This window comes from Myotis myotis, unplaced genomic scaffold (assembly GCF_014108235.1).
Source record: "Myotis myotis isolate mMyoMyo1 unplaced genomic scaffold, mMyoMyo1.p scaffold_m19_p_14, whole genome shotgun sequence".
Taxonomy (NCBI): domain Eukaryota; kingdom Metazoa; phylum Chordata; class Mammalia; order Chiroptera; family Vespertilionidae; genus Myotis; species Myotis myotis.
In genome coordinates this window covers 37772158-37784251 of record NW_023416318.1, presented here as the reverse complement: position 1 = coordinate 37784251, position 12094 = coordinate 37772158, and the positions used below count along the sequence as shown (strand labels likewise).

The 12094-nt window shown below is 43.0% G+C and overlaps 2 protein-coding genes across 12 annotated transcripts in view; one reads left to right on the top strand and one right to left on the bottom strand.

The window, feature by feature from the left end:
• Nucleotides 1-5280, top strand: part of CRIM1 (cysteine rich transmembrane BMP regulator 1) — a 175442-nt gene extending 170162 nt beyond the window's left edge. For all 6 annotated transcript variants that reach the window (XM_036334873.1, XM_036334874.1, XM_036334875.1 and 3 more), the window contains 2 exons: nucleotides 1361-1551; nucleotides 2851-5280. In XM_036334873.1, the coding sequence (XP_036190766.1) occupies nucleotides 1361-1551; nucleotides 2851-3027 (368 nt within the window). In that variant the 3' untranslated portion in view covers nucleotides 3028-5280. The remainder of the gene's footprint in view (nucleotides 1-1360; nucleotides 1552-2850) is intronic.
• Nucleotides 5281-5720: 440 nt separating this feature from the next.
• Nucleotides 5721-12094, bottom strand: part of FEZ2 (fasciculation and elongation protein zeta 2) — a 37091-nt gene continuing 30717 nt past the window's right edge. For 3 of the 6 annotated variants that reach the window (XR_004971885.1, XR_004971883.1, XR_004971884.1), the window contains 4 exons: nucleotides 11692-11767; nucleotides 9395-9658; nucleotides 9069-9134; nucleotides 5721-6700 (listed from right to left, as the gene is read on the bottom strand). Coding sequence is in view for 3 of the 6 variants with exons in the window: in XM_036334867.1 (XP_036190760.1) it covers nucleotides 6684-6700; nucleotides 9069-9134; nucleotides 11692-11767 (159 nt within the window). In the remaining 3 variants the exon portion in view is untranslated. The remainder of the gene's footprint in view (nucleotides 6701-9068; nucleotides 9135-9394; nucleotides 9659-11691; nucleotides 11768-12094) is intronic. The other 3 variants (XM_036334867.1, XM_036334868.1, XM_036334869.1) reach the window with 1 other exon arrangement.

The window sequence follows — 12094 nt, the reverse complement described above, 5'->3', positions numbered from 1 at the left end:
GGTGCTGGGCTTTGGTCATAAAAACAGCCTTATTCACTGTAATACGTTGAGAAAATTTCTCCTATGGTCTACATGGATCCTCATGTGTCAGTAGCAGGGAATTTTATGCTTCTCCTAAGCAACAGATTGGTTTGAATCTTAAAGATATTATGAATCTTGATGATACTTTATTTCCATTTTGCTTTGGCCGCTAGGAAGGCTCAAAGCTAAATTTTATGGCCTGCTGCTAGCATATGAACAGAACTTAAGGACTGAATTTTATAAACAGACCCTAGTTGAAGTTTCATGTTCCTTTCACCAAGATGTCCTTAGTTTACTTTATAAAAATCTTGTGTGACAGATATTCCTAAAACCATTTCCAATATCATTTGAAATGTGGTAAACCAAAAATTAATTCCTTTTATTCATTGTGTATTTGAAACATGAGTTCATCGATGTTACTTTTACCGTTGGTATTATTCTTGATGCATTTTTTCTCCCTACGCTGGCTAAAATTCTCTTCCCCCTATCCCCTACATATACAAAGAAGCATATTCATAAAAATGGATTTTTAAACACTGAATATCACAAAGATGTGCTACTTCGTGAGCTGAGTTTCCAGAACATTTTAGGGGCAACTCCTTCTGATTGTGTCCTGCATCTTGCTCTAACCTGGTCTTTGATGCATTTAGACAAACTGACTACAGTGGTTTATTTGAAACAAAAGTAAGAAAACTTCCTGTTATCTCTGTCTGCAGTATTCATTGCAAGGAGGATGATTAAAAGGAGCAGAAAGACTTTCATGCATATAAGCAAAACGAGCAATTGTCCCCTGTGTAGTACATTAATAACAAGGCAGGAAAATTATCTAATAGGCCTGGTGACTTTCCAACAAATTTATGAAAAGGCATTCTTGCTCAGAGCTCAGCAAACCAGAGTACTGATCAAAACACCAAGCTCTTGGTTCTGGCTTAATTTTTACTAATACTCTAGTAATTGGTCTTAGCTATTTCCCTAGCAAGTCCAAGAATATACGTTGTCTAATCTCCTACTTGCAAGTAAACAGAGCTAAGCTAATATTTTTCCTTTAAAGTGTTAGAAGCCAATAAATTAAAATACTTTCAGTAGTTGAATTTTTGTCACTTAAAGTCTAGATAAGAATTTTCTTGACTAGTTAGAAAAGCATCATCATGCCCAATCATTAACCACCTCACCCGAGTACTTTTTACATCCATCCCTAAGAGCTCTGCGGGTCAACACTAGACCTTAATCATGTTTTAGCCGTAAAACCAAGTTGTTGATTTGTTTGCAATGTAATTAAAATAATCCTTAAAAATTCCGGCATAGGTAATAAATCTTGTAATCCTTTTATTTTTCTTAGATGTGGGTCATCTCAAGGTAGATTACGGAGATAATAAGAGGCGGCACCCAGCGGAAGATTCCTCACTGGACAGCATAGCCGCGGTCGTGGTTCCCGTCGTGATATGCCTCTCCATTATCATAGCGTTCCTGCTCATCAACCAGAAGAAACAGTGGATACCCCTGCTTTGCTGGTATCGAACTCCAACGAAGGTATCGTCCTGAGAACGTTTCAGCCTCTTGAGTGGTCACACTAGGAAAGCTTGCATGCTTATTACTTCCTTGAATTGTTCAGCCAGTAAAATTTTTACTTTGCTCTCCGTGGCCTCACGTGCACATCAAGCTGTAGCAATCAGATATCTGGTACTGGCCCAACCTCCTGGATTGATTCCTAAGTCCTTACATAAGGAATTAAAAGCTGATGACCTGGTGTTTCTCAGTGATCTATCAACTTAGAAATGGGAGAGAAATCATCAAGGGAGGGGGTGATAGGAGAGCCGGGAAGAGAGCTAGCGATTATGGGGCATACAGAAGTCAAAGGTCAGAGAGATTGTTCGAGGCAAGCAGAGAGGGAAAGTGAGCGAGAGATGAAGAGATTGCGTGAATACTAGATGAGAGAGACATTTCATATTGAGGGAGAAAGAGTATACAAGGTGTCCCCAAGAGATGTATACACATGTTAACAGCCGATAGCTCAATTTTGAAAATGAAATGTATTTTAATAAACACTGCCTTTATAATTACTGTGTGTATACATTTTCTGAGGATACCCTATATTTGTTGTCAAATATGCCTATTTTAAAAGGCAAGACAATTAGTTTTCATTAAAGGAAATAAATTGTGATGCTTTCCAACCTTGATTCTACCTTTTACATTTAGTTTTTTCCTAAGAAAAAAAATCAGACAACCTTAAGAATTTAAAGCAGCCTTGAATAACTATTTTATCCCTCCCAGTGAAAGTCTATTGGATGGTTATCCTGCCTCCGATGTTCTTTAGACAAAAATGTGCTGGGCACATGCTGTGTCAGGACATGGGGCAGGGACTGAGCAGGCGCAGTCCCCTCTGCAGAGCCGGGAAAGGGGCCCCGCTCCCACAGGGCGTGGAGGGGCTGACACAGGCTGTTGTACAGCCCGAGCACTTCAGCGTGGTCTCCGCCTGTCGTAACTTCCACTCATTCTCCAACCCTCTGAAGTACTAGTCTGCCCTTCGAGGATTTGAAAACAGTCATGTCACTCACTTCACCAGTTCCCCCACTCCCCTCAGTTCCTTCACCCACTCCACTTGGCATAACTTACTGACGTTTCACCCGTAAAGACAGTTTGTCAGTCAGTACCTGCGTGAAGCGGCAGTTGGCACCAGAACAGATGTAAGCTCCACCGAGAGTCCGCCCGTCAGTGTACTTACTTTACTGTGAAGCTATCATCCCACTTGAATTAGGGACTAAATTTGTGTCAATTTGGGATCCGTAAAGCAGCTAATTCTTTGCGGTTTTTCTTTCCCTCGCTGCCTAGCCTTCTTCCTTAAGCAACCAGCTGGTCTCTGTGGACTGCAAGAAAGGACCCCGCGCCCAGGGGGACAGTGCCCAGAGGATGCTCAGGATTGCGGAGCCGGACGCCAGGTTCAGCGGCTTCTACAGCATGCAGAAACAGAACCACCTACAGGCAGACAAGTTCTACCAGACGGTGTGAAGGGAGGCAAGTCGGATGAGGTGGTAGAAGCCAGAAGCGACTCAATCTGCTCTTAAAAGTAAACTAGAATTTGTGCACTTGCTTAGTGGGTTGTGTTGGATGGTGACTGGATGTTCAGCGCTAAGAACTGACTGGGATGGGCTCTGTCGGCGGCAGTGTGCAGAACAAGCATTCCCACTTTTCCTCAAGGTGACTGACCAAGTGTTTTCTTAGAACCAAAGTTTTCCAAGTCGCTAAGACATATTTGCTTGTAATATAGCGGTAGAGGTATTTGGGGGCGGGGACAGTCGAGTTTGGCTGGGGAAGTGGGAGGGAGGGTGGTGTTGGGAAGACGTTGGTCAGCTTGGCTCGGGGAGAGTCCCGTGAAGCAGCAGCAGTTCGGGGCCCAACGGATGCTCTTCCTGTTGCTCCGGCGCCTGCGGGGTTGCGGCGCTCGGGCCCGAGTGAGCAGGAAGCCAAAGGCCTGTGATCCCGCCGCCGCAGCCACCTTAGCAGCACAGAGCGCGGCAGAACCTTCCGATAGCCATCCCAGGTCTAAAGCCACAGTTCCTCCCCTCTAGTCACAGCTGCCATGGGCAGCGAGGGAGATGTGAGGACCACATTTCCGGGAAGCGGGTTGTTCAGGATATCTACAGTTAGACTTTTTGCTGCTTTCGTTTTCTTCCAAGCCAATCAGCCAGTTCCTAGCAGAGTCGGCAGGTAAACAGGACCCAAAGTCATTTCTTGGCGTGAGCACTGAGCTGTTCCCAGGACCGCGCGGCACCGAGGCGGGTGGAGGTCGCCAGGTATTTCCAGGGCTACGCTTCATTGTTTGCTGTTGCTTCGTTCTGTTTGATTGTTGGTTGTTCACAGTTTTTGTTGAAGCTCTAGCTTAAGAAGAAACTTTTCTTTTTAAAAAGACTGATTGGGGATTTTTTTTTTCCTTATTATATACTGATTCTACAAAATAGAAAACTACTTCATTTTAATTGTATATTATTCAAGCACCTTTGTTGAAGCTCAAAAAAAATATGCCTCTTTAAACTTTAGCAATTATAGGAATATTTATGTAACTATCTTTTGCTTCAAAAAAAAAGTATTTGTGTGCGTGTGTATATAATATATACATACATATATATTTATACACATACAATTTATGTTTTCCTGTTGAATGTATTTTTATGAGATTTTTAACCAGAACAAAGACAAATAGGCATTCCATATCAATACTTTTGATCACTTACAAATTTTTGAATAACATGAGATCTCGTTCTACCTGCAGTTTAATCGGGAAGAAAGGTGTGTGGGGGGCGAGTGTGTACGTACACGCCTTGAGCCGTGACATCACACCTGCTGTGGAGAGGGTCTTCCTTTAGTGAATCTCCTGACTCATTTGGATTTGCTTTCAGTTGGTTTTCAATTCGCTCCACTGGCCAGAAACACTGATGGCAGTTTATCTGCATCACTAATCAGCTCCTGGATTTTTTTTTTTTTCCTTCAAACAACTGTTTGAAACAACTACTGGAATATTGTCCATAAATAAGCTGGAAGTTTGTTGTAGTTTGCCTCAAATATAACTGACTGTATACTATAGTGTTAACTTTTCAAACAGCTCTTAGCACTTTTATACTAATTACCCATTTGTGCATTGATTTTTTTTCTTTTAAAAATGCTTGTTGTGAAAGACACAGATACCCAGTATGCTTAATGTGAAAAGAAAATGTGTTCTGTTTTGTAAAGGAACTTTCAAGTATTGTTGTAAATACTTGGACAGAGATTGCTGAACTTTAAAAAAAATTTTAATTTATTATTATAATGTCCTAATTTATTAATCTGAAGATTAACCATTTTCTTTGTCTTAGAATATCAAAAAAAAAAAGGTGTTCTAGCTGTTTGCATCAAAGAAAGAAAAAGATTTATTATCAAGGGGCAATATTTTTATCTATTTCCAAAATAAATTTGTTAATGATATGTTACCAAAATAAGATTTACATCAGCCTGATTAATATAAGATTTTGTTGACAATTAATCCATTCCTGGCATAAAAAGTCTTTATCAAAAAAAATTGTAAATGCTTGCTTTTTCAATCATGGCCATATTATGAAAATACTAACAGGATATAGGACAAGGTGTAAATTTTTTTATTATTATTTTAAAGATATGATTTATCCTGAGTGCTGTATCTATTACTCTTTTACTTTGGTTCCTGTTGTGCTCTTGTAAAAGAAAAACAAATATAATTTCCTGAAGAATAAAATAGATCTATGGCAGGCACTTGGCGTGTACCGTAGTTCTTCAAGAACCAAGCACTTTGGTTCTTGGCCACAAACAAACACTTTTAGTCACACCCTGTAACTTTCCAAGTGACTCCACATTTGGGATTAGAAAGACAAGCTGTCCTTTTGCTTTCAGGTTGTCAGTCTAACAATCTCCAGGGTCACAAGCGGCTACACAGACTCTTACCATGTTATCTCAGCGACCGCACAGAGAATGACAGGGCTCCTATCATTCCAGAAAAATCGTCCCTCCCCCACCCCTACCCCCACCCCAACACTCCTTACTGTCAGGCGGCCACCGGGGTTTCCCAGCTCAGGCCCTGAAGTGATGGACAATGTGTGCATAGTAAGGAGAAGAATCTAGCTCTGCAAGGGAAGAAAACTGGTTAAAAACTACACCAAAAACTGAAAATAGAAATGAAGCGCTCAGGCATACTGTATCTTTTCCCAACGTTTATTAAAGGGCACTGACTTGATTGGAACGGGCGGAAGTGCTTCATGGCTGGTGATGTATCCATGAGCAGCTGTTTCCAGAGTTAGTATTGGGGAGGCGCACAGGCGTGAAGCTATAACAGCCGTGGGGGATGGGCAAAGCTGCAGCTTTCGGCTTCTTAAGCACCTTAACGATAGACACACTCCCTTTAAAGGACACTTCTCCACAGACACATAAAACAAAACTCAAACATCTAACGTTAAACAGCACAAGATTCTGAAAGTAAATGGCAACCTAATGGTTAAAATTTGATCCATGGTGAACGCCGCAGCAGCCTCTAACACCATCGCCAACAGTTCCCGTTCTCACTGAGGATTAAACCAAGATGACACATTCCCGTTTCATCCTAACAACAGCCCAAGTTTAAGCTTCCGTCTCTGGGCAATACTGATACTTACACTGACGGTTCTCTTACAACAATCAGTGTTGGTTTTGCCGTCGCTGTGCTATGAATCTCTCAATGCTTTAACCCAGCGGCCGCCAACCTTTCAGACCTCGCGGACCACCAGTGGCTCGCGGACCACCGGTTGGCAACCGCTGCTTTAACCTGTCCTTCAATGTAGTTTATATCTAGAAAGCCATGAAACCTCAAATGGGCATATGGTCAGTACATAAAAAATATAACTGCACATGCATAGTTCATATTACATCCCCTGACTCTCAAAGTTGAAGAATTCATAATTGTTCATATTTAACAAAAAAAATCCCTAGAATTCAAAATAGTGCCATGTTTGTCTTGGTTCCTAATACGAAGGATCAGTGAAGGCGTGGTCTATTAATACTGCGTCACAAACCCAAGTTCACGTTGCCGAGCTTCCGCTAGCAGGAGGGAGGGGGCCGCTCTCGGAGGACTGCTGTGTGAAATCCGGCGTCCAGGCCACAGGAGACGGCTCCTGCGAGAGGCCGCCCTATGTAGGACACAGGACTAGGGAGAGAAAGGAAACGTCAATAGAAATGCGTATTTTGTAGACACGAGAAGCACATTCATTTCATTAACATCTACATAAAAAACACCTTTAACTAATGAGAACTTGCTGTGAATGCAAGGGTCTACAGTAGCAATTTTAAGAAAGGTTCTAAAAGGCTACGCCCAACAATGAAAGTTCTCTTAAGATATTTGTTCCCACTGCCCAGAAATGAGATACCAAACGGCCACGTCTCGAGGGCACCCCTCAGAGAGGCCCGTGTTAGCCCAGTACCAGGCGGCTTGTAGCAAACTGCCTCCCCGGTGAGCTCCCCCAGGCGCCAGTCGGCACACGCTGCGGTCCCTGCCCAGGATCAGCCCGGAGGCAGCCGAACTACTCGCCTTTGGTACAACTGTGGGCTGTGGCGGGGAGCGAGGCGGGGGTGAGGAAGACGCTCAGGTAGCCCCTACTGCACCCGTCCCGTCTTCCTCGGGCCAAGTGAGGCCACTTTGCTGCCTTCTTGCATTTCTCCCCTGCACATGAAAGTTACCTTAATTTAGGCAGCCAAGCCCCAGCCACTGGTGTTAAACTAACATGAGAAGAGAAAGCCCACCAAGAAAAGGGACGGCAAGCTCTCCCTTGAGCAACACCTGCCAGGCAAATAAACGTTCTGGTCCCAGAGGGGAGGAGCCATCAGCTGGCAGCGGGGTTGTCCCGATGGGTGGAAACTGGCCCCGTAGCCACACCTTCCCGTGCCCTTGAACACCTGAGCGTTCCACTCCCCTTCATTCTCTTGGACAAGTATCACCACTTTCATCTGAACCCCAGCTTCATTTCCACCCCGTCCTGCCAAGGACAAAACCACAACTTGCGCACGAGCAGCTCAGCAGTGCGGGCACTGCACAGAGCCCCGGGCTCAGCGGAGCCAGCGCCCGAGCGGGGGAGCAGAGGGGTGGGTGCTGCTTCCCCGAGGCACGCGGTGTCCAGGTTCACAGGACAGCCTGGGTTTTAGAGGAAAAAAGTAGAAGTCACTTCCCCCCACAGCACTGTTCTCTGGGTCATACATTCCTCCGTGAGGTCGGAGGATAAAAGAGCTAGAGAATGCCTCAGAAGCTCCTCCTCTCTCTGCCCCGCATGGCAAGGCCCTGGGCACCCACGATAATTAAAAATTGACATGTCTTCATGTTCATCTCATTCCTGTGCCGCATCTATAAGGGCAAACCTCAGAACAATCCACCTTTTATACCAATGCTAGCATGGCACAAAAGCAAAGATGTCAGATTTTCTTTTTAAAACATCCAGAATGTAAGAAGAAAAAGCCTGTCATTGAAAAACAGCTTATGAAAAAGACAATGTCTTTTCTACTCTCGTTAACTAATGGCTGGCTGGCTCCCCATCAATCCGGTCTCTCACAGGTGAAACTCTTATTACTCCCTTTGCACTCCTGGTTTCTACCGCTGAGAGTCCCTCCATGAAGCTATGGTTGAGGAAAACGTCCCTCTGGTTACCTAACATCTCAGAAATCCAACCTTCCTTAAATTCAGCTAACAGCTGGTGGAGAGAGAGAGAACTCCCAAAAAGAAAAGTTGCCAGAAGAGGTTGCTCTTGAAAGTGAACCAAATACCGCAGGATACACTTTGTGATGCTTTGAAAATCTGTCACCTGAATAACTGCTACTTCTCAAAACGTAATTTCATTGAAAAGCGGTAGTTTTGCCTATAACTAAATTCTCCTGTCCCCTCTTTACCATCCCAAGTTTGCTCTTCCCTGAGCAAAGCAGGCGATCTCATTAACTCCTCCAACGATCATCTGCCCCATCACTGTTCCCATCCTGTGTGGTCTTGATCTTGCTCCTAAGATTTATGGCTCACTTGTCACTGTCCTGGGTTCATGCAAGTCCATTCCTTTCATTTTTCCCTGCGCCCCTCCCCGTCCCTTACACCAGTCCCTGTCACAGTCCTTTGGAACGGTTAACTGATTGCTCCCTCCTTCATGCATCCTCACTAACCCGTCCTTCTCTTCCTACTGTCCCCAAGTTGGCAGAGGCCACCTTCTCAAACCCTCCCAGTGTCAACAGCTGATGCTCTAATTACGCATACTTATGGCAATATTTCCATACTACTAGTATTTCTTCCACTGCCCACCTCGATGTTTATAATTTAGCCGTGGAAATGATTTCTAGCCCAGGACCTCAAGTAAAGGAAAATGTTACATAACCGTAATTTATAATGCTGATAGCATAATTAAGCCATGTATCCTCACCCAGCACAAATGAAATTAATGAAGGTTGTGCTTTTGAAAGTTACTTTTAATCTATTAGCAAGACGATGCATTTACTGAGTAATCACAACTTGCCAACCATTGCACAGAAGCCATTATGAAACTCACCTTTCAGTATATAATCAGTTAACAAGCTCGGAACCTTTTCACTGTCCTCTTTCATGGCACGAAGAACTAGGAAACAAAAGAGAAGGAAAAGCCAACAATTCTAAATTCAGACCAAAATATCATTTAATTTCTATCACTTAGCCTTAATCTTCATTCTGGTATAACCAGTTCATGCAAATTATTATCTTCTCAATAAGGGAATACACCTGCAAATGCTCAGGAATTTGGGTCAGGATATTCCAGCTCCCTGGGAGTTATTTCCCCGATTTCACAAACAGTGGAGGAGGGAAGAGAAACCCGGCTATTGGCACGGAGCCCAGCTTTACCATAAAGGCTGAAAGCAGGTTCCCGTCACATGCACATCTGTGAGCTCAGAGCACAGGAACCTAGTGCTGCAGATGCCACAGCTGGAGAAACAGACAAATGAACAGTGAGCTGTCCTCAAGGAGCATATCTGCCAGCCTTCTTGGAACTTCTAAAGAAGAGACCAAAATGAAGGCCAGACTCCATGAAGCAGGCAGGCTGCTGCCTCCTCTCCTGAGGAACCTGGTGAATCAGCCTCTCCTATCGGGAATCTGAGGGTTTTGTCTCTAAGCAAAGACAAAATAGGAAAAACAGCTACTATTATAATGCTTAAAAACAACACAAGCCTAGACCACACAGGTACAGACAAACCCACAAATACTGCTCTTCTGCAGCGATTGGCAACTCCAATGTTCTCCAGAGCACCCTAGGGGAAATGCCCCCTTTCCTCCCCCAGACACGACAGTACCACACAGTGTAACTGTCAGGTCAGCCTTCCTGGTTAAACCCCGACTCTGCTGCTTCCTAGTCATGGGACGCGGAGGAAGTTACTTAACCACTGAGGGCACCGAGCTCCTCGTCTGTAACGTGAGGAGGATAACTAGACCTGCCTCAGAGGCTGGTTGAGTGTTCAGCCACTAATCGAGATGTGAGGACGTAGAATAGTGCCTGGCACGTAATATATGCTGCATAAGCATTAACCATAGTTATCAATACAACTAATATTATTCTAATTCTGATAAAGATTATTATTGCACCTCCAATAGTTTTACCAGGAAGGCTACTGTCTCCACGGGGCTTTCCTGTGGCTGCCATCTGCAGGTGGTGGGAGCAGAGGCTCAGGGTCTCCCAAAGTTCTCAGATGCCCACTGTTTTATTTTCAAAGTGAAGGTCATCCTTCCTGTCCTCAGAGCTACATTAAGTTGGGCATTCACTTACGCACCCTACACACGTGCACTCACCCAAAGATTCCAAGCTCCTCAAACGATGCAGATATCACCTAAGAATCGTCCCAAGGGCATTCTGATGGCCTTGGTGTGACCAAGTAAATGTTTGTCCTTGACCTGAGAAGGTGGGGTCTCTCAGTAATTCCTAACCTCTAGGTGGTATTTATGGTCCCATCTTAGAGGACTACTATGTCCAGTATTTCTGCTTCCAATCATATTTTAAATTTGTTTTCCATTCTATATAAAATCATGTACCAAAAGCCAGCATCATTAAAAGTACAGCAGACTGGAATGAAGAGACCAGCCCTGTAATTAACCATTCCCCTGTGTGATCTTGGACACTCAAAACTTCCTAAGTTCTTCCTCAAAATTAGAGGGCTGTCCACCCAGTTCATCTCTTAATTATTTATTTTAGACTGGCTGGCATCACTTAATGTATCCATATTTAAGCATTAAATGTTTTTAAGTATGTTTTGCATAATCACAACTGTAAACCTACTTTGCCCCACCCTATACATTAACTTGCTTACTATGAGGTAAAGGGAGCAACTATTTTCAGCCTCGTTTTTCACTGTGACCAAGAGAGGATAAGTGACTTCTAAGGATATCCCTCTAAACCAGCAGTCACCAACCTTTCGGACCTCACGGACCACCAGTGGTCTACGGACCACCGGTTGGCGACCGCTGCTCTAAATGACAGGAACAGAACCAGAACTCAGGGCTCATTTATGGCTATCATAGACACTCGATACCATGAATAGTTAGGTCTGACAAGTTACCTTTGTTAGACTTAGAGTATTTTTGTCTGCTTTGTTCACTAAAGTATCCCAAGTGCCCAGAACACGGCCTGATACAGAGTAGGTCTTTACTAAATGTTTGCTCAATGAATGAATATTCTTAAAATATCACTATCAATTTATGGTCTACCTATAACTATTGTCTAGGGGGTCTATATTTATAAAAGAGAGAGGGGGGAGCCATACTTCTCCTAAATTTTTCCTATTCAGTTACTCAGTGATATTTACATAAGATCCATGAAGGACCTTACTTATTGATAAATGGGTATGTTCTTAAATATACATAAGGTAATGGAGAATCAGGTTACATTTTTCCCCCCAAAATTCAAGTTGTACACATTTTAAGAGGCCAGAAAACAAATTAAAAAAATAAAACCCATAAATCAACTCTAAATTTAGGGTTATGTTAGATGTCAGAACCATTTATAGTTTCATTCTCTAAAGAATAAAGGATGAAATCCATCATTTATTAAATCAATAAAACAAACAATAACCACAGCAATATAGCCAGCCAACTGAAATCAGTATTTAGAATCAGCAAAAGGTAAGTAACAGTTTAGTTTGGTCTTTACTCACTTTTTGTTAATATTTGAAGATCTTCAACAGATGGTGGTCCATTTTTTTTCTCATAGGGAATAACTGTTGTTAAGTACTGCCAAATTAAAAAAAAAAAAAAAGTGTCACTTAAATCTGAATTACCTGATCTGCAAAAATTAGAAACAGTTACCAGATGTCTATTTTATAACATGACACGAGTTACATTAGTAACGGACACAGGTATCTTATGTCTCAACTGCAGCTCAGCTTTTCCCACCTCTATCTGCTTCATCCAAACCCAATGTCAACATAAATACGCATTTGTTCACCTTTCAGTTATTAAAAACTTCAGAGGAGCAGGTCTGAGGATGACTTGTTCAACGTGTTCAAAGTGAAGTCTTATCTAACATTCTCCTTGCATATTTTCAACACATTTTTAAGA